Source organism: Lutra lutra, chromosome 4 (assembly GCF_902655055.1).
Source record: "Lutra lutra chromosome 4, mLutLut1.2, whole genome shotgun sequence".
In the NCBI taxonomy this organism is placed as follows: Eukaryota; Metazoa; Chordata; class Mammalia; order Carnivora; family Mustelidae; genus Lutra; species Lutra lutra.
Window position 1 is genome coordinate 65,335,753 of NC_062281.1, and position 26,968 is coordinate 65,362,720.

At 36.2% G+C, this 26,968-nt stretch overlaps 1 protein-coding gene across 6 annotated transcripts in view; it reads right to left on the minus strand.

The window, feature by feature from the left end:
• LOC125097754 (phosphatidylinositol 3,4,5-trisphosphate-dependent Rac exchanger 2 protein) overlaps window positions 1-26,968 on the minus strand; it is a 307,095-nt gene that overhangs the window by 76,525 nt on the left and 203,602 nt on the right. For all 6 annotated transcript variants that reach the window (XM_047725749.1, XM_047725748.1, XM_047725751.1 and 3 more), the window contains 4 exons: window positions 26,159-26,376; window positions 19,033-19,135; window positions 14,665-14,808; window positions 6,027-6,141 (listed from right to left, as the gene is read on the minus strand). In XM_047725749.1, coding sequence (XP_047581705.1) covers window positions 6,027-6,141; window positions 14,665-14,808; window positions 19,033-19,135; window positions 26,159-26,376 — 580 coding nt within the window. The remainder of the gene's footprint in view (window positions 1-6,026; window positions 6,142-14,664; window positions 14,809-19,032; window positions 19,136-26,158; window positions 26,377-26,968) is intronic.

Consider the following 26,968-nt stretch of genomic DNA (forward strand, 5'->3'; position numbering starts at 1 on the left):
TTTTTTTTAAAGATTTTATTTATTTATTTGACAGACAGAGGTCACAAGTAGGCAGAGAGGCAGGCAGAGAGAGAGGAAGGGAAGCAGGCTCCCTGCCGAGCAGAGAGCCCGATGCGGGGCTCGATCCCAGGACCCTGAGACCATGACCTGAGCCGAAGGCAGAGGCTTTAACCCACTGAGCCACCCAGGCGCCCAGCAGTTGTCTTTTTTGACTGACTTATTTCACTTAGCATAATACTCTCTAGCTCTAACCACATCATTGCAAATGGCAAGAGTTCATTCTTGTTTTTAATGGCTAAGTAATATTCCATTGAATATATATACCACATCTTTATCCATTCATTGGTCAATGGACATTTGGGCTCTTTCCATAATTTGGCTATTGTTGGTAATGGTGCAATACACATTAGAGTGCATGTATCCCTTTGAATAAATATTTTTGTTCCTTTGGGTAAATACTTAATAATGCAATTGCTGGATCATAACATAGTTCTATTTTTAACTTTTTGAGGAACTGTCATACTTTTTTCCAGAGTGGCTGCACCAGTTTTGCATTCCTACCAAGAATGTAAGAGGTTCCCCTTTCTCCACATCCTTGCCAATATCTTGTTTTCTGTGTTGTTAATTTTAGCCATTCTGACTGGAGAGGTGATATCTCATTGTAGTTTTGATTTGTATTTCCCTGATGATAAGTGATGCTGAGCATCTTCTCATGTATCTATTAACCATCTGTATGTCTTCTTTGGAGAAATGTCTATTCATGTCTTCTGCCCATTTCTTGATTGGATTATTTGGTTTTTTTTGGGGGGGTTGAGTTTCTAAGTTCTAATACTAACACTTTATCAGATATGTCATTTGCAAATAACTTCTCCCATTTCATCAGTTGCCTCACTGGATTTGAGGAAGCATAGAAGACATCAGGGAGACCCTTCCATGGTATTATTTCTTAATAATCAAGAACTTTGTCTGATTTGGCATAGGATGGTATATTTTAGGCAGAGCTGTTAAACATTTCTGCTGGCTGAAACTCGTTCATTGGGGGTAACAGCTAAACCAGAGTGTCTTCAGGCAACCAGTGTCAGGGCTATGATGCATATGGCAAAGACTCCCCAGATGTACTGCATGGTCTGTATTTCGACAGAGACTGGAAGAAGAGTTGTCAGACCAGCCAGCTGGTCTCAGCTCACTTAATGAAAACTTCAGCCATTTTGGGTGTTATTTGCAGTAGAAGATACAAATGGACAATGTGTAAGATACAAATGGACAACAATAATTTAACAAAAACTTTCCAATAGCTTCTGCATTGTACTTACAATAAAATCTATACCACCTATAATGGCCTACAGACCTATATAACCAAGTGTCTACAAATATCTCTCAACATGCATTATCCTTAATGTCTAGAATCCTCTTGGCCTTCTTCGTCTTCCTTAAAAATGATAAGCTTATTCTCATGACTTATGTACATCAGTTCACTGTTTTGGGAAAGAACTTCCCCCCAATTTTGGCAAGGCTGTCTCCTTTTGATTCAGTCTTTTCTCCAAATACCACTTAATAATTAAGTCATTGTTAACCACCTCCTCTAAATAACCAGTCTACTGGTATGATAACTTGTTTTAGTTTTTCTTCATTGCACTTTTCACCATCAACAATAATTTGTTTATAGATTTATTTATTTGTTCTTTCCCTGTTTTTCTTAATTTCATAGAAATGGAAAATTCATGAGCACACTGAATCAATGAATAACTGATGGCCCAAAATCAGGGCAATTGTCTGACACTTTCGTAACAGATAACATACTTTCAGTATATTATGTTCACTCCAGTAACTAAGATGGCCTAACATAGTACAAAAAATATAGATTCTAAAGAGAAAAAAGTCTGTAATTTAAATCCTGGTTTTACTAATTATCTGGGTAAGTTTGTGTAAGTTTCCCTTCAAGTGGAGATGATAATATGAAACTCACTGGTTTGTTAAATAATCCAGATTACTCACCTAGCATTATGACTGACTTGATATGTTCTTAAAAACTGATAGATATTATAACTGTCATCATCTTTTAAGTAGCAAATTATTTCCAACTATTTGCTGTTCTGGAGAAATCTCTATAACTAGAATGGAATCCATTGTTCCCTCTTGTCCAGCATCCTTACTTTGCACATTTTGTGATAGCCCACTGATCTGTGGTGCTAAGCCTACCCAAGAATGGGCACATGAGTTGGATCAGGCTAATGAGTGCCTCCTCAGGTCTTTTGCTGGAATTCTCCATGGAGGGGTAATGGGGTTAGACACTTTGTCTTCTTTGAATCCAACACTGGTCTTCACTGACCATCTCTACTCAAATGTGAAACAACCTTGCCTAAAAATGAATCCCACAGAGAGGAAAGAAGTACCAAGTGACAAGGAAAGAAAGGGATTCTTGACATCCATACCCTCGGATCCAACTTTGCCTAATGCAGACACACCCCTGGATATACATGTTATATATGCTTTGAGTTTGGTTTCTGAAATTTGTAATCTAAAGAATGTTTTCTATTAAAACACTAGTTCATTTATTTACGTTTTTTAGTCTCTTTTAAGGCTGAACGGCTAAGAAGGCCTTTTCTGAGGTCTAATTAGCAAATAAATTGACACCCAGAATGAAGTGGTTTTCTGTGAAAGTGTTAAAAAAACAAAAAAAAAAAAACAAAAACCAACTCTGGGCTATGAAGAGCTAGAGACACCTGAGAGCTATTTTTCTACAATGGATAGTAAAAGGCCCTTTAAAGAAATGGTCACTGTTGGCTTGTAGCCCCTCAGACCAAGAATAGATGGCCTAAAAGCAGTTTCAGAATATTTGTGGTTACACAGTAACAGGATTAATTAAGGAAGAAATTAACATCCTATTCAAGAAGTAAGCAGGAAGAAAGGCATTACTGGAAGTAAAGAGGAAAATAATTGTCTTCCTGTGTAAAGGAAATTAAATATGCAACAAGTAGTATACAGAGCAGCTAATTACTGACAAGGATACTAATTTTTACTGAGGAGTTTATTGCTTTTCAAAATATTTCTCCGGAAAAGATACATTAAAATGTTTTCTTATGTGAAGAAGATAGCATGCATTAGTATAATGCCATTTTTTTCTTAATAAAGAATCTTAAACATCTTATCAGGTATCTGTTATATATGAGTATCTATTATATTTCTGCTTTAAAAAATATCCAGGGGTGTGAATGCTAGGTTACATCCCTATTTCTGTTATACCTAAATAATTTGATGCAAATGATCATACATTTTGGAGAACATCTAATGCAAAATACTTTGATAGACACCACAGGAAACACCAAGATAAAAGTATTCCTCATCTTCTTCTTTTTTTTTTTTTAAGTATCCCTCATCTTAAGGAGCTTATCATAGAATAAAGAAGATGAGAAATCGGTACACATAACTATATCCTCAGGGAGAAAAGCTAAATTCTGTAGTAGCCATAAATGAAGTAAAATGAGAGACTGGCACAGTGATTGGACATTCACTTAGCCTAGTGCAGTGGCTCTGAAATTTGAGCGTGCATGAGAACCACCTGGAAAGCTTGTTACCATACAGATTGCTGGGCTCACCCCAGAGTTTTTTTTTTTTTTTTTTTTTTTTTTTTTTTAAGAAGTTTGCAGATGGCATTGACCTGCTAGTCTGGGGATCATCCTTTGAGAGCTCCAGGACCTAGGGAATTGATTTGCAATACGTGCCACACATCAGAATCTTCTAGGGGACTTCTAGAGAACCTAATGGATTCTTTTTAAATTACTTACAGATTTTAGCTTTTATTTTTAAAAGAAAAATGTTCTTGTTCTACCCTAAGCCTTAATAATTCAAAAGTACTATTGTGACATTTTTCGGTTTGCCCACCGTATGGGTAAACTCCGAAGATAAATTAATTCCTAAAATTCTTGATATGGGGAGATTTTGCTTCTTGTATCTCATCCCAGCCCAACAGTAAAAAAAAAATATTTTATGAAGAAGACTATACTAGAGCTGGACACTGAATCATATGAATAGCACTTTTATAAACTGCTGGAGAGAAAGGACACGGATGCTAGGTGGACAGTGAAAAGTCATGGGAGAAGGAAACTATGGTGCATGACTAGAAATGAGAGTAGAGCATGGCTGGAGCATAGGTGGAGAAAAGAAATCTCAGATCAAGTCATGAAAAATATTTTTTTTTTTTTAAAGAGTCATTTATTTATTTGTCTCAGAGAGAGTGCAGGCGTGCACATGAGAGCGTGAGTGGAGAGAGGTGGGGTAGAGGGAGTGGGAGAAAGCAGACTCCCCACTGAGTGATGAGGGAGGGACGGAGGGGGGGGTTCCCAACCCAGGACCCTGAAATCATGACCTGAACTAAAATAAAAAATCCAAGGCTTAACAGATTGAGCCAGCCAGGTGGCCCCAAGTCCTGAAAAATTCTGACTGCCATGCTAAGAAGGTCTTGACTCCCTTTTGGGGCAATAAGAAATCACCATATCCTGTGAGCCAGAGAGTGACATAGTAAGATATGACTTAAAATTATTATCTGGAAGCAAAATCCTGAGTAGTTTAAAACAACGCTGGGTGGTACCGACAGGAGATGGTTAGGATGTGACAGCAGTGGTCTAGACTTTTTGACCATTTAGACCAATGGTCAAACTGGGCTCTGGGAATGTGTTCTCAGGGCCCATGTGTTCTATACAAATGTTTTAATTTTGTGTCTTTATTTCAAAGATAGCCTAAGAATGTATTTGATCAGTTAACAAAAGCCAAGGTTGTCTTTTGTGATGATGGTCTTCAACTGAAGATTTTCACAAGACTGAGCTTAAGCTTATTTAGTCAGTGTTTCTTAGTCAGTGGACACACTAAGAATTCAAGATTAACTTTTTGGTTTTCCCTGTGAAAGAAGTCAGTACATTATATACCTTTGGGAAATACTGATCTGGACTAGGTAATAAAATGGGCATAGTCCAAGGTCCAAGAGACATTTTAGTCAGATTCATCAGGATCTCCAACCGACATTTTAGGAGGAAGAGAAAATGGGAAATCAAAAAGATATTGGGGGCTTTGAGCCTGAGAGTTTCACAAGTGATGAAATGGTGGAACAGAATAAAACATGAAGGAAAAGGGACAGGTTTGTGTGAGGCAGGAGGAGAAAGACAAAGCATCTGTAGTGAAAGAAAGCCTATTGGTCACAACTATGAGATCCAGCACCTCCCCGTATATACAGGAATTTTAGGAATTAATTTATACTCAGAGTTTAGTCATATTGTGGACAAAACTGACAAATGTCACAATAGTTAATTTTGAATTATTAAGGCTTAAGGTAGAACGAGAAATTTTTCTTTTAAAAATAGAAACTATAAACTGTAAGTAATTTAAAAAGATGACCTGCTTACAGAATAATTCATAAGGTAGGAGGGAGATATATATGCTAATAATTTGTCGAAAATTAAAACTTTGAATTATAAGACATTTTCCTTTCACTTACTGTATATAATTTTCCCTGCCATGATCATTCTGCCAATACACTATCTTTAGAGAGAAAAAACAGCAAAATCCAAACATTAATGTATGTATTTGAAAGTAGATATTTTTCCAATACCAAGTACATGCTGTGTCATATCTTCTGTGTTAACCATATTCTTCTCTCTATGTCAAGGTGCCGGTGTTTAATGGCATATAAAGGAACCTATTTTATTTATCCTTAATCCACCGTAACCTCTTGGGGATACCTAAAAAATATCCATGCTTTCTGTACCCCTGGAGATGGTGTAATAAATATTTAATGTTTGATCTTCTTCAGCAATTAAGACAATAGCACAAAAATTTCCAAACATTTTTTCTATTTTATTTTTAAAAAGTGTACTCATTAGAATATTTGAAATATTAAACCCTAAATAAAAAGACTTTGTATCAAAAAAAATCATCATCCATCATTTAATAATGAGTATGTCAAAAACATAATTCATCTTGTCCCTGACAAAATATAAAAGCTTATTTTTTAAAAACATTGAAAAATTACATACCTGAGCTTTTGGTTGTATTGTTTGACTTTTTCCAATGAGGCTGCATTTATCTGGGCTTGAAATTCTTCCACTGAAACACTGTCTCTATAATAATATCCTTCCATGCTTTCCAGTGCTGTGTAAAGAATTAAATGTTCTCTTTCACATGGTCTCGTAACTCAATTTCTCATTTAGTGTAATCTTATTGATTATTAATAAATGTATTTAAAACACTGAATATGACCACACATGCAAGAAACAATCTATCACCAGTCCAGAAATAAATGAAAATCATTCCTCTGTTCTCAAAATAAATATCAAACATTTTGTGATTATATCTAAGTAGGCAAAGGTAATTTCTAATTTAAACTGTCTTCTATTTTGGGGGCACCTGGGTGGCTCAGTGGGTTAAAGCCTCTGCCTTCGGCTCAGGTTATGATCCCAGGGTCCTGGGATCGAGCCCTGCATCAGGCTCTCTGCTCGGCAGGGAGCCTGCTTCCCTCTCTCTCTCTTTGCCTGCCTTTCTGCCTACTTGTGATCTCTGTCAAATAAATAAATAACATCTTTTAAAAAAATAAAAAATAAACTGTCTTCTATTTTTAATGTGTATATATACACATATACATACATATATTAGATATATACATACATACGTATGGGAGGAAGAACTGTGTATCAACATACATAAGAATAAAAAAGAATAAAAAAGTTGAAATTGCTGCTTTCTATGTATACATACATTCCCTTGTAGCCACAGTTAAATTATGAAATATGAGTATAATAAATTTAAAGTATAATCTTAGAATATTACCCTTATTATAATTCTTAATTTAGTTGAAAATAAACAAGTGTAAACATATATATAACTTCCCATTAATTTTAAACATCTTTTGATTGAAATGGATTTCCTTCTTAACTAACATCTTTGGTTAAGTATTTCTTTTTCCTTCAAACTTTATGTGATGGTACTTTTAACCTTTTGGAGAGGAAATGAATTACATGAAGTGCCTAGAAATACAAGATCTCTTATGGAGAGGTTGCCTGCAACAGGAATGGCAATGAAGCCTATTTGGAAATGTAAATTATTTCCCCTTGAAATTATTGCCACTAATAAGTATCAATTTTCAGCAGACTATTTCAAAATTGATAAAAAAAATTAATCTTGTTTCAAAACTATTAAATGCAATAGCTTCTAAACTAATAAGTTTCTTCAAATTGACAGAAACTTCATTTTAGGGGCAAAAATAGAAAAGTCATTGCTAATTTTTTTTATTATTTCCAGTTTTTACTTAAATTCCAGTTAGTTAACATATAGTGGTTTCAGGAGTAGAATTTGGTGATTCATCACTTACATAAAAGCACCCAGTGCTTATCACAAGCTCATTACTAATATTTGTTGTGCTGCTTTCTTAACTAGTCAGATTTCTATAGCACTGAAGAAACAAACAACCTTTTAGAGTATTGCTCAATTTGAAATAAAAAAATGGCATTGGCTTATAATTGAGAAAACCATTATGGAAAATTAGAGAGATGCTTACTACATTTACTTCAGTACATGATATCAAATTTGTGGGTTTGTTTCAAGGATTGTTTGTTTATTCCTTATGACTTCTGCATTAATTAGAATATTTGCAACTGGTTTAGCAAGCTTCTGGTCCTGAATACATACAAGAAACAAAAGGAATTCTTCCTGATAAAACAATCCTCAAATAAATGCTACATTCACTTTCATTAATGAGCTGTTATTTGTGAGAGGCAAATATTCAGAGGATACAGTGTATCAATAGTCATCCTTCAATGTGAATTCCTCTTACTAGTTGTAAAGCTAATAATGAAAGTCCTTGCATTGGAGTAAAACCACCACTTCCGCTCCTTAGGCATGTTAATTAAAATCCAGGGTCTTCAGGTTCCTCATTTGTGAAATGGAAAATAAGAGTACCTACTAATTATGATTCTTGGGAAATAATTAAATCAAATAACAGCATTAAGAGACCCATTACTCCTCTTTCCATTTATTGAGTGTGTTTTATATATGCCCAATGCCCTACAGGCATTATCTAATTCAATTTCCAGGAGATAAAGAATATGTGTAAGTCTGCTTAGCCAAACAGGAAGTTCTGGGAACTAAAAAGGAGAGTCAATACAAAGATACTTCAGTTTGTAATTTAAAATCATAAAGACCAGATAAATTCCAGGAAGGAGCTACAGGGCAATCCGGGGTGAGGGGTGGGGTGGGGATTGGGGTGGGGACAGACAGGAAAACACCTGGGTCTAATTTTTATAAAAGTCTTGTTGACCTAGTTTTGGCCAAAATATCCAGTCCTGCTCTAAAAGCTTGTTGCCATACAAAAACAAACTGACATTTTTATGACATTCCTTGACAATATTTCCAAATTAACAGCAATTAAAATACAAATTACATAGAAATTTTTTTAAATGGGGAAAATGTCTAACAATCAGCAAAATGTTATGGTGCATGTGTTGGGTTGTGAGGAAATGAACAAAAACATGAAAGATGAGTTCTATATTTAAAAGTAAACTGTGTGGCAAAGAAGAGGAAAGAGAACAACATTCCTGATCTTAGAAAGTGGGAAAATATTTCACCAAATTCAATTTCTACACTGAGTGAAAGTAGGTTAAAATATATAATGTCCAAATTTCCAAGTTTGGCTCTCAGCATTTTCTTGTCTAGTTTCCTTATTTCTCATCCGGATAATATTATCTCATCCAGATAATAGATAATAGTGTTAAAATATATAATAACGTCCAAATTTCCAAGTTTGGCTCTCAGCATTTTCTTGTCTAGTTTCCTTATTTCTCATCCAGATAATATTATCTCATCCAGATAATAGGTAATAGTGTTAAAATATATAATAACGTCCAAATTTCCAAGTTTGGCTCTCAGCATTTTCTTGTCTAGTTTCCTTATTTCTCATCCATATAATATCATCCAAATGATAGATATTATCATTCAGATAATATCTTTATTCAGATAAAAGTAGTATTGACATTATTGGTTGCATATAAATATTTAATAGCATTTAATTAAAAGCAATATTGAAAATACAATGAATTTCTTTGCTTGTTTTCCTTCTACCACTTTTGAATTTGAGGGAATAAATCACCCCAACAAATGTAGGTAGTCAGTGAAAAAAAAACAAAACAAAACAATGACTATTAGAGGAAAGTAAAGGTTAAATTATTCTAAGACTGAAAATGAGTTGCATTTCCTCTTAATCAAAATACCATTTCAAGGTTTTTCCAAGAAAGGGATTGATCAGAAAAAATATAGATATCTACAGAATAATTTTAAGAGGAGTTTCAATCAACTAACACTCTTTACTGATAGCATGGCAACACTTAAATGGTTAAATAAAACAAAACGTCTGCACTGGTCACGACTGGTCAGAATTCAGAAGTGGTCATAATTTCTGTGACGAAAACAAGCTTTATCAATCCCAATGTGACCAGTATGTGGGAAAAGTTGTTCTGCCTTTGGAAGAGGGGTGGGTTCATGTGTTCATAGACTGAGGCTAACATTTAGGAAATCTCAATTCTGGGAACTGTTCCTTCTTTTTTAAAAAGCTATTTAATGCTTCAATTTCAAATACTGTATAAAACCCCATGGGAAAACCAAGGGCTTCATCTTTTAAAGAACCTAGAGTTTTTGCAAAATCTCGAAATGAAAAATAAATTCTCAAATGAAGGAACCTTAGAAAATGGCAATGTTTATCTCAAAATGTTCCCTTCTGTTTAAAAGAGAAAATGCCCTATACTGGGATTTTTTAAAAATTTTAAAAAATAATAGAAGAGAAAATGCTCAAGTTTCTGGTCAATTTTAATTATTCTCTGAAAATAAAAAGACAGCTTATAAAAAGACAAGAGTTAGGATTTATCATTTGTGGTGCCAGCTTTTTTCATAAGTGCTGAAAAACAAATATACACAAAAGTGTGTTTGTGGACAAAGGACCAGCATTGCATGTACTAGTTAGTGTAGGGAAAACCACCATAAGAGACCCAGGGAACAGGTGCTTAACAATACTTGACAAAGAAGGGATGCCATATTCGAGGAAACAGTACAACTAAAATCAAAGACCTTTAATGATGCCACATCCCTAATGGGTAGAATACGTGGGTCCAGGAACCAAGGGTGGAAGCCAGAAAGGTCCCTGCTTAACCTCTGTTGAGGACCTAATTGTGTCCTCCAAAAAGATCTAACAAATGACCTAACCTCGGGTGGGTGCAAATGTGACTTAGGTTTTATAAAGGGTCTTTGCAGAGACATCAACTTAAAATGAGGTCAAACTGGAGTAGGGTGGGCCCAAATCCAAGGACTTCTGTTCTCCTAAGAAGAGCGAAATCTGGACAGAGATACAGAGACACACACACAGAGCGAGGAAGGTCATGTGAAGATAGAAGCAGAGACTATAATTATGTTGTCACAAGCCAAGGAATGCCAAGGACTGCAGGAAAGCACCAGCAGCTAGAAGGTAAGGAAGGATTCCTCCTTAGAGCCTTCCAAGGGAGCACACGGCCTTTGTGCATCTTGATTTCAGATTTTTAGCCTCCAGAACGATGATAGGATACATTTCTGTTGTTTTAAGCCACCCAGTTTGTGGTAGTTTGTTGTGGCAGCTCTAAGAACCTAAAAAATATCAGTGCCAATGCCTCACTTGGGGATGTGTGCTTTCCATCCCTGAAATTCTGGCTCTATGGGTTTAAAAGGTACTGATCACCAAAGAGGCACACTTTCCCTAGGAGACGAGGCAGGGGTCCCTCTGAACGTAAGTTATCCTTGCCATGGGGGCACTGGAGGCCCCTGTGCCAAGGCACTTAGGGGGTGTAATCACCGTCTTGGCAAGGCTAGTGGACCCCGGTCTTCATAAGGAAGTAGGACTATTGTTACATAATGTGGGCAGGAAGGAACAGGTTTGACATGCAGTGAATCCACTCAGGTTCCTCTTGGTACTTCCTCTTCCAGATTTGATGGTAAATGGACAAAGCAGCAACCCTGTCTTGAGAAGGGCAGAATAAACAGGGGGATCAGGCTCCTTGGGGACGCAGGTTTTAGTCATGCCACTGAGACTGGAAGGTTCAGGCTGAGAGCAAGGCTGATTTAAACAAATACAGAAGAGAGAAGATGTACGGCAGCATGGGCTATGACTTGCCCCCTTACCGTGCTTCTTCTAGATGATCTCCCCAGGAAGGGAGCCATCGGAGTCATGAAGGAGATGCTTTTAGTCTTGACTTGAATGGAGCTAAAGTTACAAGGTGTGGACCATGGCATGTCGCCAGTTTGGATCTCCTTCCAGAAAGGAGGGCTTATTGTCCAGCTGTTAGGATTCCCAGAAGATATCTCTCGGCTGTCAGTGCTTTGGGGCATCTTCAGTCTTTGCTGAAGAAAACTTTCCCACCCAAATCACCTCTCCTAGGGGCAGCCAGCATCCTAATGACCTAATGAGGTCAAAGTGAAAACACCCAGCCCCCTTGCCCTGGCTGCTCCAAATCTACAAGTGTCAAGCTTTTGTGCAACGGATTAATCTAATTAAGTGAAGATTAACTGGATAATTGCACAGTGTTTCCTAATCCACACTGACCTGTGCTTTCTCACTCCTGGTGGATGTTAGCGTCACCTGCAAAACTTCTGAAATATACTGGTTTCTTGGTCTTATGTCCTAGAGATTCTGACCTAATCAGTTTGGTTTGGGACCAAGTATGGGTATTTTCGAAGACCTCCCCCAGGATGATTAATGTGCAGCCAGTATTGAGAACCACTGAGACAGCCTGAAAATGAGTCCATGGGGAGTAGGTGGAGGAAGAGGCCCAGAGTATCTATCCTCCTTACTCCCATTTTCAGTTTATACTGACCTGCTTTATCTCACCAAGGGCTTGGGGATCCCAATGAGGTTAATTCCCTGACCTGTAGCAAGCACTGACAGAGACTGCTTTCATCTGTCAGTGATTTTCACGTTCTAGCATTTTGATCATGATCTGTGCTGCCTTTCCTGTCTGCCTGCTTCTGTGATTTTTACCTCATCAATCTGTACTCGTTCCGTTTGCCTAGATTCCTGCTCTCCTGTAGGTCTGGCCTTCAGAGACACATGTTTCCTAAAGCATAACCTACTTGCCACCGGCACTGGGATTCCTGATCTCACTGCTGGCGCCATCTCTGTGGGCACCCCTCCACACCCCCCAAATTCCCACACCCTCCTATGTGGACGGGTCCATTTTGGCAAGAAAAATGGGAAGAAAGCAGTGTATTTGCTTCCTGTTCTAAGTATGTGGTCCAACAACTTTATAAGGGCTGACATAAATAATTTTCCCAGGGGACTTTCAAATTCATCTCATTTTCTATTTTTTTTTTAATTTGCCAGCAAAGATGCATGTACATATGTACGCCTAAAACTGAAACCCTTTGAGTAAACGTTCATCTCCAGAATAGACACCATTTGGAGTCTCTTCATTTACCACCATGTTCAGTTACCAGATGGTAATCTCTACTCCAGCTAAGGCTCACTTTTCTGGGCTTCTCTCAATCTGAAGAGTAGTAAGAGTGAGTAATAATGAGTCCTCCTGGGAGTCTGGGTGAGTGCAGAGGAACTTCTGCAACCCCTCTACGGAAGCAGCCTTATCACTGCCACGGTGCTAATGAGACAAGCTGTTTCCCAGTCATGTTTCCCTCTTTGTGACCTCGACTGCAGAAATCTTTCTGTTGTGGCTTTTTCACATTTTATTGCTGTGTGACTATTAAAACCTAATGTTATCTACAGTTTTTCTTTACATTTGATAAACTGATATTGTATTCATTAAAATAATATACAGTTAGGGATTTTTTTAATTAGCTTTAGCCACAATTATAACATAGAGGTTATTTGGAAAATACTCTTCCTTTTCCTATGAACATTTGCTGCTGGGTATGAATATTTAGCTATTTATGGCTGATGTGTCACAAATGTAATAATTTTTTTGGAAAAGATGCAGAATGCCATCTGTCATCTCAGTCATGATTTCAAAGACAGAATTTTTAAATAGGGGAATAAAGGAAAGGAAGTGAAGAATCTTTAATAACCCTAAACTCTGGTTAAACCCTATAAAAGTTAATATTCCAGACCAGCATCCTTTCCGGTCTTCTAAAACTATCTCTCTGTGTAATGGCTTTTAACATATTTTAGGCTAAACTGTTCTCCTAACATAGCTCCAAAGGTCTATTTTTGCTGTTTCCTTTTTTTTTTTTCATTCCTTTACAGACTCTTGTATTATCTATATGGACCCTACCAGAGTCCTGCAAAGAAAAATGAAAATAACTTCTAATAACTCCTAAGATCTCTGCACCTTACATTTTCTTCTTCCGAAATGTATTCTTACAAATATCTGAGGTAGTCATTGTTTTTAAACCATGGCAATCGAAGGAAGGGAAATTTATCTTTTAGAATTATAGTAATATGCATATGGTATAAGCATTTTCACTTGGCAGTGGATTTTGATTTCATAAGCTTGTCTGTTCTTCAGTTACAGAGGTTAATTTTATTCCTCTACTCTTCTCATTTTTTTATTAGAATATAAAAATTCCACAGCAAAGGGACGCCTGGGTGGCTCAGTTGGTTAAGCAGCTGCCTTTGGCTCAGGTCATGATCCCAGCGTCCTGGGATCGAGTCCCACATCAGGCTCCTTGCTTGTCAGGGAGCCTGCTTCTGCCTCTGCCTGCCATTCTGTCTGTCTGTGCTCGCTCTCTCTCCCTCACTCTCTCTCTGACAAATAAATAAATAAAATCTTAAAAAAAAAAAAAAATTCCACAGCAAAACCAATGCACTTCTTGAAAACTCCACAGAAGAAAATATGAAATGCTCCGTGGAATTGCTCAGAGAAATTGATATAATCTTGTGACCACAGCATGAGTTAAAAAAAAAAAAAAAAGAAATAAAAAAAGAAATCATAGGCCAGAAGAAACTACACTAGAATAATCCAGACTTTCGATCAGCTTGAGGCTGCGTTTGTGACCCCAGAAATAAAAAAGATCCAGGACCTTCCCTTGGAAACCAGTTCACCACAAGAATCTTCCTACCCATGTTAAACTCAATTTCTTCTATTGCATTAAAATTCATTGTTCATTTTCCAAAACAAAATTTTTTTATTTACAAAAGGAATCTATTTTTACTAACCAAAAATGGCATAATACAGGAAAACTCAAACAATAAATAAATCATCAATTTAGTCACCCAGTGATCCCGAAAACACTTTGTGTATGTTAAGTATATTTAAGATAATGGATTGCATTATTTATAACAGAAATTCTTTTTTGTAACCTGCATGTGTATATTGTCAAATTTTTTCTATCTAGTAAAATATCTTTAACCACATAATTTTAATGACTGTCCCATAATTTATTTAAGCCAAATTAATTTATCTTTACTATTTCAACCACTCAGGTCATGTTTCCCCATTATAAATACAGTTACAGTCCTACTTAATAAACATTTAAACCTTATATTATTGTTTTCTTAATAAACATTCCCAGAAGTAAATATATTACCTAGATACTATGAAGGAATTTTTGAATTAATGGAAAAAAATCCCCACGATGATAACAATTACATGTATTTTTTAAAAATCAAGAGATAAAATAGTTTAAGTACACGTGTAAAAAAAGAAAACAGGTTACCTTGTGCAAAAAGAACGGGATGAATTTTAAACCCTCCTCCATTTTTCAAACGTTGAGGCAGTTGTTCAAAATGGTAACCATCAATGTAGAAGTAAACCTTCAGAGCCTGCCGGCTTCCCTCTACTTGATACGTAAGAGGAATATCTAAAATGACATTTAATGTTATATTACTTCCAAAAATCAGGATATGTTATAAAGTACATTTGCTAACTTTTTAAAAAATCTTGAAAATCACTAGAAACTAATACATTAAAAGTACCCATGTTTGTCACGTTCAGGTTAGGCAAACTTTCTGTTCAGTGGAAAAGTGTTAAATCAGATTCCTATTAGCTAAAGCAACAGATTTATTACTGTACTGTATATAAAATTCTACAATAGGAAACTTTGTTATACTTTGACACTCCAGATGTCTCACTTAACTAAATGAGAAGTTTAGTTACACATGGTTTGGAATCAGAATCTCCCAAGGCATCTGCCTCATTCATATTTTAGTCAAAATGAGTCCGTGGGGGTACGATTCCTAAGTAGTGTACAAGAAATTGGGTACATAGCAACCATTACCAAAATTAGCATGGGTTTTCCAAGTTCCATTCTCTGAGCACCAGATCAAAAGTGTATTACCTCTGTTGATGTCCTGCAGTCATTAGAAATTATCTGTCGAAATTCCTTGTTTTCACAAAGATCCTAAATTTAATCACCCAAAAACAAAAAATAAAAAAAAAACAACCCAAGAAGCAACCAACCCGCGAAGCTACAATGCTGTAGGAGTATTTCACAGTGCTATCACAAATCCTTTTCATTTTATGTCATTTATCCATGGCAAATAATTTCCAGTTCATTAAAAAAAAGAATGCAAAATCTTCCTAAAAAGCTAGAATAGTTCTATTAACCAGTTAAAAATTAAGGCAAAAATATAGTAGACATTTAATACATGTTCTTGACTCAATATTTATTAGTTCTAACCTGCTTCTTAAATAAAATTATTTGTAAAAGCAGAGTTCAAGTTTAAATACCATTAATGAGCAGAGATTCCAGGTTTCTTATTAAATGTAGCTAATTAGGTCTATCAATAGCAGAGGTATTGTATTAACATCTACAAGTCAGGGAGGTATGAAGGATTTGGGTTTAGAAAAGAGAACACATTTCTCAGTTGAAGAGTTGGAAATTAACTGGATTTTAATGATTGGGAAAATCCCATTTTTCCCTGGCTCTATAATAAAGATAAAGGATATGGACACTGAAGAAAATCCTGATGTGTACATAACTAAGTATTTGTATCTTTTAGTTCCCTTTTTCATGCAATATCTTTCATTTTTATTTCAATTTTTAAAATTCCATTCCTTTACTTTTTGACACCAAAGTGGCCAATCTCTGTTATCAAATGGATAATGTTTTTGAAAGGAAAATAATAATGCAGCAGTTGGAGTTCTGCATTGTAGGACTAACAAAGAACATATAAAGATGCTCTACTAGGACCTAAGGAACTGAAAATGACCCAACATTATCAAGCATATTAAATTTAAAATGAAGTTAAATCTAAGAGTGAAAGAATGAAGACTTTCTCTCAAAGTAATTGGCATACTTATAAAAACGCACAATAACGTGGAGCTGAAAATTGTTGCCTTTTATTTGTGGAAATTCATATGCTATGAAAAACAAACTTGATTATTAGGACTGTGTAATGATTAAAGGCTTCAAAAACATTATCGCATGAGGAAAAGTTCTCTGGTTCCACCTTACAGAGAGATTCATTCTGGAGAGGAGTTTCAACATCCCATCCCTGTAAGCATGGCCCTCCATCACTGAGTGGGCCCATGAGTTTGAAGTTAAGTCTCTAAGAAGTAGTCAGTTCCCTTTACCTAAATTGTTCTTCCTTGACTCTCCGCAGGGTTGGGTCTTGCTGGCCCTTTGGATTTCAGCATAAAAGCAACTCCTGCTGAGAGCCCTTCCTTGTGGACCCCTTAAAGGTCACCAACTTACCCTTATTCATTATGCATTGCTTATTTCCTGCATAGGATTTAGTTAGCATGATCCTAATCACCTTTGTTGTTGATTCCTCATTTGTTTTCTCCCAAGTAGGTTGTGAGCTTCCTGAAGATAGGGACATACCTGTCCTATTCACCATGACATCAGCAGTTTCAGGCATAATGCCTAGCCCATAAGAAAAGAGTGGAAGCTCAAAAAATGTTAATTCCCTTAGTTATTACAGTAAAATTGCCTGTATCACCACAACAGGGGGGAGATCTGCTATCATATTATTCTCCAAAAACATGAAGACTGTCCATAAAATATATTTAGTTTTATACAACCTAATCATTTAGCTCACTTACTCCGCCTTCACTAAGCACATAATATGGCATAGGAAAGATCTCTTACTTTCCCTAGACGGTAATGGGTTACATTGCCCACTTTGTGTCTCTACTAGTTTCTAAGTTGCAAAAGCAGGGTGTTTACTTAGTCACTACTATAACTTCAGAACTTAGTTTGGTGTGGTGTATGTACTGAGTAATTATTTCTTCACAGAAGATAAAATGTCTTAAATCCAGACAATTGAGTTCTACCTGCTTGGCATGCCACATTTCTTCAGAATCTCATTATTTTTTAATGCAAAAATATGACTATGAGAAATGCTAAATACAGCTTTTGAAAAACAACACAGAGTAATAAAGTAAGGAGGATTGATTCAAGTATTTACTGAATGCTACCACAAACCTCACACAATGCCGGAGACTTTTGAATACATTATCTTATTTAAGCCCCATGGGTCTAGGAAAGCTTGTACTCTCATGTTTGTGGATGAGAAGAGCACAGGGTTGGAACTCAAGTTTCTTATCTTCAATATCATTCTTCATATTAGAAATATGAGAATAAAGAAGAACCTTTCCCAGCCCTGAAGAAACTCACATCTTCTACCTTATGTAATACAGACCCTCACCCCTACGAAAAAACAAGAAACAGAAAAACAACAAACTGCTAAAGATTTTTTGCATTGATAGATACATTTTAAACCTATTCATGATAATGTTGAAATGGTAGATACATGATGATAACTTGCAGCAAAGATATAGAGATTAAAGCCTACGTATTGTTATTTCTCTGAACGTATGCTTCTAAAATATTCCATTTGTGAGACTTAATGATGGCAAACAGCAAAATTGAAGGGATACTTTTCAATCCTTCAATTCCACTCATCAAGTAACTTCTTTGCAACATTAGTTACAACTCTGTTCTGTTGAAATTCTCTCCTTTATTGCTTACACCTGTTTTTCCTTCCATTTTTATAACTGTAAAACCATTTTGCCTACTGATTGTATATACTTAATTAATATTTGTTCATTAATTTCCTTGAAAAAAAAATTGCCTTTTTTATTCCAGGCACTCTCTTGGGTGCTGGAGATATGACAGCAAACAAGACGGGAATGGTTTTGCCACCCTGGAAACCATACATGATGAATAAACAAATCAAGACAGTTAATATAATTGTATTTATACATGTTAAAATTTGACACTCAGATATAATGATTATGTCTTTCTTGGCTGGTTTAGATCTAAATTTATACAATGTGAACATAACTTTTATTTCTTCTCCTTCTCCTTGGCCCTAACTACTTATATTCATTGCCTGCTAATACATTCTCTATAGGATCAGCTGGAATAAGGAAGGAAACTCAATTCAGTCAGCTTTGCTATATAATTGTTATATATTTGCATAAAAGTCTTGGAAGGCATTGAGTTTATCCACTAATAGAGCCAGAAATATTAGGGCAGTCCTTTTATTTTAAAAAATTGACATGAGAAAAGCAGCACAAAGGACAAATATTCTATGATCCCTCTTATGTAAAGTACTCTAGGCACCTGCATAGAGACAGAAGGCAGAACAGAGGTTACCATGGACTGGTGGAGGAAGAATGGGAAGTTATTCTGTAATAAGTATGGGGTTTCTGTTCAAGGATGAAAAAGTTTTGGAGATTGGTGGTGGAAAAGGTTGTACAACATTGTGAAGGTACTTAATGCCACAAAATTGTACACTGAAAATTGGTTAAATGGTAAACTTTGTTATTTATATATTTTATTTTAAGAAAAAAATCTTGACTAGCACAAAATTTTGATGCACACACTCAAGAAAACTTTTGGAAGCCAAACTAATAGATAAAAACAGAGTTTAATATTACCTATGGATTTAAATTATATATATTTTCTAACACTCCCCTAGTTGGCGATTATTAGTTATTTTACCCAAAATATAATATTCTGTTTAAAATAATTTTAATAATATATCAAATATATTAATATCAAAGTTATGCCATATGTTGTTGTTTAATGCCAAAAATATTCTATGAAACACCTGTGAACCATTTAACTACTTACTTGCAACCAGTGGTTCCTCTTCTGATGGTTTAAAGTAAAAAGAAACTTTTTCCAAATCAAATAGCGCAACCAGTGTATCTTCTAGCATTGCTTGTTCATCTGTCTGAAGGAAAAGGAAATAATACATGATATGGTAGAACTGTATAGGATAGAACATAACATCACATCACATCACCAAAACTTAAGTAGCTTCACTTGTGTTTTGTTTACATGCAAACCAAATTACCAACACTTATCTAAGAATTTACTGCCTAAAATGAAATCAACAAATCCCTCAAAGTTACAAGTCTCTTTTATAGTTTTAGATTCTTCCTTTTCTAGATTATCTAAATGGTTCTATACAATTTTTTGGTCTATTTTGTAGCTAGGTTCAAACCATACTGATTTTTAACATTTACTCGTGTGTACACAATAAACATCTATCTGCCTCTAAACTTCTATAATCTTAAAAATGTAAGAGCTAAAAGGCAAGAATATCATTTTATTGAAAAGCTACAGTACACAGTTGCCATCCTGTTTTACAATAATAAAAGTAATTTGCATGTATGCAATGATTTTTCTTCCAAAAGTCTTGGGGACAAGAATCGTTTTTATCTTACTTGCCTTTATAGGGCCTTAATCTAAAATCCTGTGACTATGCAGTTTGGTTCGTTTTAATCACTGCTTTCATTCTAATGGCATATTATTTACAGCTGAGGCAAGTAAGGGCCAGATGTGGTAACAAGGTCAGTGTATGTCTCAACAATATCATTTTTGTAGTACTATATTCTGGCCTTCCTATTAGCAGTTATGTGCATGATGAAAGAATAATTAGCTTTATCATGTACAGCTTATCTTTTAAACATTTAAACATTTGTTTTCTTAAGAATATCAATGATCCTTTTAAATAATGATTTTTAACATGATTTATACACATTTTTTTTTTTTTTTTAAAGTAAGCTCTAACCCCAGTGTGGAGTCCAACACAGGGCTTGGACTCATGACTCTAAGATAAGACCTGAACTGAGATCAAGACTTGGAAGCTTAACCAACAGAGGTGCCTATGTGCACCACTTTATATGCATTTTTAAAAGTTGCTGTAAGCTTATAGCCATATTTTTCAGGCAGCACGAACAGAGGGTGAAGGAGATAGTAAAGAATGTCCATTGTATGAAAAAGGATCCACAAGGCAACTCCAGATCCCAAAGATCTATAGCATGGAGACCAAAAAGTTAAGAGAATCAACTCCTTTGTCCCTTGGTTTGGTACTATTGTGATGTATGGTATACAGTAAGTGCTGGATAAATGTTTAGCAAACTTATTTTTTAAAGTCCTTTGAAGTAGAAAGAGTATGCCATGAATCTAGAATCAGAAGGACAGGACTGAAGAATCAGCATTTTCCCAATTAAGAAGAATACACACAAGGAAGAAATGACCCAAACAGGTCAGCTACTGATTGCTATAGTGCAAGCCATGATGCTTCAGCAGATGTGGCTAAAGTGATACCCAAGTGATAACAGACTGTGCTCAGAGTTCAGGGACATACACACTGCTGACGCCTGCAGCTCCCAGAGAACCTTCCACATTCGTAGGAGGCTTTTATGCACTTGTTACAGAGGCAGAAGAAAAATACAGGTTTCTTTGACTTTCTTTTTTAAAGCAAACTTTGGATTTTTTATCAACTCTTTAAATGAAGTTATGGGTTTCAAAAGACTAAGAAAAAAACAGTTTCTTGAGATCTAATTCACATATTATAAGATTCGCCATTTACAGTGCATAGCATAGAGGTTTTTAGTACATTCACAGAGTTGTGCAACTATCACCATAATCTAATTTTATAACATTTGTACCACCCTACAAAGGAACTCCATACATCAGCATTTACTCCCCACATCCTTTTCCCTACTCGTTAGTGCCAGGCAACCATTAGTCTACTTTTAATCTCTGAAATTTGCCTGTTTCACACATAATAATGGACTCAGATAATATGTGGTATTTTGCAACTGGCTTACTTCATTCATATACACACAAATATTACTGAGCCATAAAAAAGATGAGATCTCGCCATTTGTGACAACACGGATGGATCTAGAGGGTATAATGCTAGGTGAAATAAGAATGAGAAAGACAAATACCATATGATTTCACTCAGATGTGGAATCTAAAGAACAAAACAAATGATTAAACAAACAAAAGACAGAATCAGATCTATAAATACCACAATGAACTGACAATTGCCAAAGGGAAGGATGGGTGAAATGGATAAAAGGGAGTGGGAGATGCAGGCTTCCAGCTGTGGAATGAGTAAGTCATGGGAATAAAAGGCACAACATAAAGAAAAATAAGTAAATAAAAAGCACAGCATAGGGAATATAATTAATGATACTGTAATGGTGTTGTGTGGTGACAGATGGTAGCTACACTTGTGAGCATAGCATAACATATAGAAAAGTTGAATCACTATGTTGTATATCTGAAACTAACGTCACATTGTGGGCCAACCGTATTCAAATTAAAAACTATATATATGAAATTTTAAAAAATGGCTGCCCTATTTTACATTCCTACCTGCAATGTACAAAAGGGTTATAATTTCTCCTTACCAACACTTGTGATTATCTTTTGAATGACAGCTATCCCCCTCACAAGTGTCATAATATCTCACTGAAGTTTTTTTTTTTAAATAAACATATATTTTTATCCCCAGGGGTACAGGTCTGTGAATCGCCAGGTTTACACACTTCACAGCATTCACCATAGCACATACCCTCCCCAATGTCCATAACCCCACCCCCCCTTCTCCCAATCCCCCTCCCCCTAGCAACCCTCAGTTTGTTTTGTGAGATTAAGAGTCACTTATGGTTTGTCTCCCTCCCAATACCATCTTGTTTCATTTATTCTTCTCTTACCCCCTTAACCCCCCATGTTGCATCTCCACTTCCTCATATCAGGGAGATCATATGATAGTTGTCTTTCTCTGATTGACTTATTTCGCTAAGCATGATACCCTCTAGTTCCATCCACGTCGTCGCAAATGGCAAGATTTCATTTCTTTTGATGGCTTAAGTTGCATTTCCCCAAGGACTAACAATGTTGGTCACCTTTTCATGTGCTTTTTGGCCATTTTATATTTTCTTTGGAGAAATACTATTCAAATCCTTTGTGTGCTTTTTTTCCATATTTTATATGTTTATTGATAAGTCTGTAAACTTTATTATCTGTAAGCTTTTAGATCCTAAAATACACAGCTGAACAATTTTAGGGCATACAGCTACATTTCCAGTATTCCAAGGATATCTGAATATGTTTGCCCATTCTTTTTTAAATTTCTTAACAGCTTTATAGAGATATCATTTACATACCAAGCAATTTACCCAAAGTGTACAATCTCATGGCTAGGGGTGTATATTCACAAGTTTGTGCAATCATCATAACATTCCATTTTATTTTTTAATTTTTTTAAAAGATTTTAGGGGCACCTGGGTGGCTCAGTGGGTTAAGCATCTGCCTTCACCTCAGGTCATGATCTCAGGGTCCTGGGATCAAGTCCCATATCGGGCTCTCTGCTTGGCAGGGAGCCTGCTTCCTCCTTTCTCTCTCTGCCTGCCTCTCTGCCTACTTGTGATCTCTCTCTGTCAAATAAATAAATAAAAATCTTTAAATAAATAAATAAACATTATTTATTTATTTATTTATTTATTTATTTATTTAAGAGAGAGAATATGGGAGAGAGAGAGAGAGCATGAGAGCAGAGAATGTCAGAGATAGAAGCAGAATCCCCACTGAGCAGGGAGCCTGATGTGGGACTCAATCCTGGGACTCCAGGATTGTGATCTGAGCTGAAGGCAGTTGCTTAACCAACGGAGTCACCCAGACACTGCACATTCCATTTTAAAACATTTTCATCACCCCAAAAAAGAAACCCCGCAGCAACATCTTCCTAGGAACATCACTAAAGGCAAGGGAAGCAAGGGCAAAAATGAACTATTGGGATTTTATCAAGATCAAAAGCTTTTGCACAGCAAAGGAAACAGTCAACAAAACCAAAAGACAACTGAAGGAATTGGAGAAGATATTTGCAAATGACATATCAGATAAAGGGCTAGTGTCCAAAATCTATAAAGAACTTAGCAAACTCAACACCCAAAGAACAAATAATCCAATCAAGAAATGGGCAGAGGACATGAACAGACATTTCTGCAAAGAAGACATCCAGATGGCCAACACACATGAAAAAGTGCTCCATATCACTTGGCATCAGGGAAATACAAATCAAAACCACAATGAGATATCACCTCACACTAGTCAGAATGGCTAAAATGAACAAGTCAGGAAATGACAGATGCTGGCGAGGATGCGGAGAAAGGGGAACCCTCTTACACTGTTGGTGGGAATGCAAGCTGGTGCAACCACTCTGGAAAACAGCATGGAGGTTCCTCAAAATGTTGAAAATAGAACTACCCTATGACCCAGCAATTGCACTACTGGGTATTTACCCTAAAGATACAAACATAGTGATCCGAAGGGGCGCGTGCACCCGAATGTTTATAGCAGCAATGTCTACAATAGCCAAACTATGGAAAGAACCTAGATGTCCATCAACAGACGAATGGATAAAGAAGATGTGGTATATATACACAATGGAATACTATAGAGCCTTCAAAAGAAATGAAATCTTGCCATTTGCGACGACGTGGATGGAACTAGAGGGTATCATGCTTAGCGAAATAAGTCAATTGGAGAAAGACAACTATCATATGATCTCCCTGATATGAGGGAGAGGAGATGCAACATGGGGTGTTAAGGGGGTAGGAGAAGAGTAAATGAAACAAGATGGGATTGGGAGGGAGACAAACCATAAGTGACTCTTAATCTCACAAAACAAACTGAGGGTTGATGGGGGGAGGGGAGTTGGGGGGGTGGGGTTATGGACATTGGGGAGGGTATGTGCTATGGTGAGTGCTGTGAAATGTGTAAACCTGGCGATTCACAGACCTGTACCCCTGGGGATAAAAATATATTATATGTTTAAAAAAATAAAATTTATTAAAAAAAAAAAAAAAAGAAACCCTACATCCACTGGGAGTCATTCCCATTCCCCTTTCACTCCAAACCCCCTCAGCCCTAGTCAATTGCTACTCCACTTCCTGTCTCTCTGAATTACCTTGTTGTGGACATTGCATATAAATGGAATCATTCATATTTGACTTTTTTCACTTAGCATGTTTTCAAGATTAATCCATCTGTTATAGCATTCCTTTGTTCCTTTTTATTACCAAATAATATTCCATTCTATTTGCCCATTTTTCATAAGCGCTTCTGTTTTTTGTTTTCATAATGTTGCTTTCAGCACTTGACTGAATTGAGTGGTTCTTATGTCTCCCATCTGTGTACCCTTTAATTATTCTGTTGATTATTTCTGTAGGAGTCTTTTATTTTTTAAGATTTTATTTATTTATTTGACAGACAGAGATCACAAGTAGGCAGAAAGGCAGGCAGATAGAGAGGGGGAAGCAGGCTCCCTGCTGAGCAGAGAACCTAATGTGGGGCTCGATCCCAGAATCCTGGGATCACGACCTGATCAGAAGGCAGAGGCTTTAACCCACTGAGCCATCCAGGTGCCCCAGGAGTCTTTTTAATTGAATTGTCTTTCTATTGTTTTAAGTTTTAAGAATTCCTTTGAGAGTATGGATATAAGTCACTTATCAGATATATAAACTACAAATTTTTTCTCCCATTCCTTGGGATTTCAAACAAAATTAAGTTTAAAAGTACCAGCGATTGATTAAACAATGGTGGTTTTAAGGTAGGAGTAGAATAGGAATGAAGCCACATTCATTCACTCATTCAACAGGCACTTCATGCTACCATGTGTTATGTGGTCTTCCTATCTTATGTAATTTCTATTTGGTAAGAAATGATTAATTAATATATTTTTAAAATTTTTAAACTTTTCCCAAAGTGCCTTATTTCAAAAGTTTCATTAGTTAAACCTTTCATAGTTTTATTAGCAGCCAAATAAGAAACTGATCACCCACATGGGATACATGAGTCTTTTCAAAAGAAACTGTTTCAGGATGCCTGGGTGGCTCAGTCATTAAGTGTCTGCCTTCAGCTCAGTTCATGATCCCAAAGTCCTGGGATCAAACCCCGCATTGAGCCCCTGCATGGGATTCCCTGCTCAGTGGGAGGCCTGCTTCTCCGTCTCCCACTCTCCCTGCTTATGTTCCCTCTCTCGATGTCTATTTCTCGGTCAAATAAGTAAAAACCTTAAAAAACAATTTCTTTGAAGTACATGGAGGTGAACTTCCTTACCTTTTATGATTGTGCAATACTGCAATTACTTCCCTATCTTCATTATCATTGTAGAAAAGCATTTTGATATGTAAAGTCACATACATCTGCTTAAAAACTCAACCATTACTTGGTAGCCACATGTTCTATATGTAATTTAATGGGTGACACAGCATCTCATGTTTAAAATCACGATTCTATTTAAGGAGTACCTTAAGTTTATACACGAGAGAACATATTTGCCTTTAAACATCGTGACAACCATCAGAACCACAGAAAGGATATCTTAAAAGACAACTTTTATTTATCAAATACTTTGAGATACTTTCTTCATAGGCACTGTGGGAAGTGGATATGTAAATACGGAATATTCTTATATTTAACAGGACAAACATGCCTACAAAGAAAGGAAATAAAATCGTTGAACATAGCAAATTTTAAACAGACTGTCAGACAGTATGGCAGACAGGTTGTCCGATCTTGTCTATCAAGCACATTCCTGATATCAACCTCAGTGGGAGTTTGGGTTTCATGCCAGGCTGTTTCTTCTGGCCTGGAAATAAGGAACCACAGCAGAAAGACCCTCTTCCCTCTGATGATCTTTCTGAGTTCGTGCTTAGGGATACAGAAATTAGTAACAGATGGAGGCTTTCTCAGCTTTCGGAAGCCGGAGAATAAATAAAAGTCAGGAAAGAAGGAATACCTTCTATATACTTACCCAACTGTATTTGCTCATAGCAAAATACATTCTTCTCAAGTAGCTGACCGACTGCTAACACATAATGAATAACCACTTCTTATTTGGGAATATGTTACAATGTATGTTCCTGTGGGAGGCACTGGGATTCCTTACCAGGTTTGGCGACAGGAGCGACTGAAAGTGAAAAAGAACACCCGCATTTGCTATCTGGTCCAGCCACCTTCTGCTGGCTTCCCCCGTGTCCATCTCATTGTCTTTGCTGTTGTCAAACATCTGGTTTAATGCTGCCATGAGTTGCTCAGAGAAGGCACACACGGTGGCCACAAGACTCTGGCAGAAAACCATGTCTCTTCGGAGCTGTGTTTCACTGTCTGTAAGCCAGGAGGACATAAAGACAGCTTTGAAAAATGTCACAGGTAAATAAAACCAGACCATTAAGCATTTATAGTTTTTGTTATTTCATCCTTTCACCAAACTCAAACCATGTGAAAAATGTCAATTTCAACCCCACTAATGAGCACAAACACTTGAGCAAATATGCTTTATAGAAAACATTAAACACCAAAAAATGTAAAAAAAAATTAACTTTTTCTTAACTAGTATTGTGATTTTAATTTTTGCGATCATTAAATTATTTTATAAAACCCAAGGGAAAAAATAAGGCTTTATTTAGTATTTTTTGATGGAACACAATTTGTGTTTGTTGAATGATACTTCCTAAAGGAAACTCGAAGTCTAATTTTTCAGTTGTTGGCAATGAACTACATTATTAATACTAACTTTTTAAAAATGACCTAACAAACGTACTCGAATATTAAGTGACATGCACATGGGGAAACAGTACTGATGTCCGATTATAACAATAACCAAATCTGTATTTCTTGGATTTAGCTATTAAACTACATGAGTTATAAACATGCCCAGGTTATAAATTTTTATATTTCTTTGAAATAAGGAGTGTAT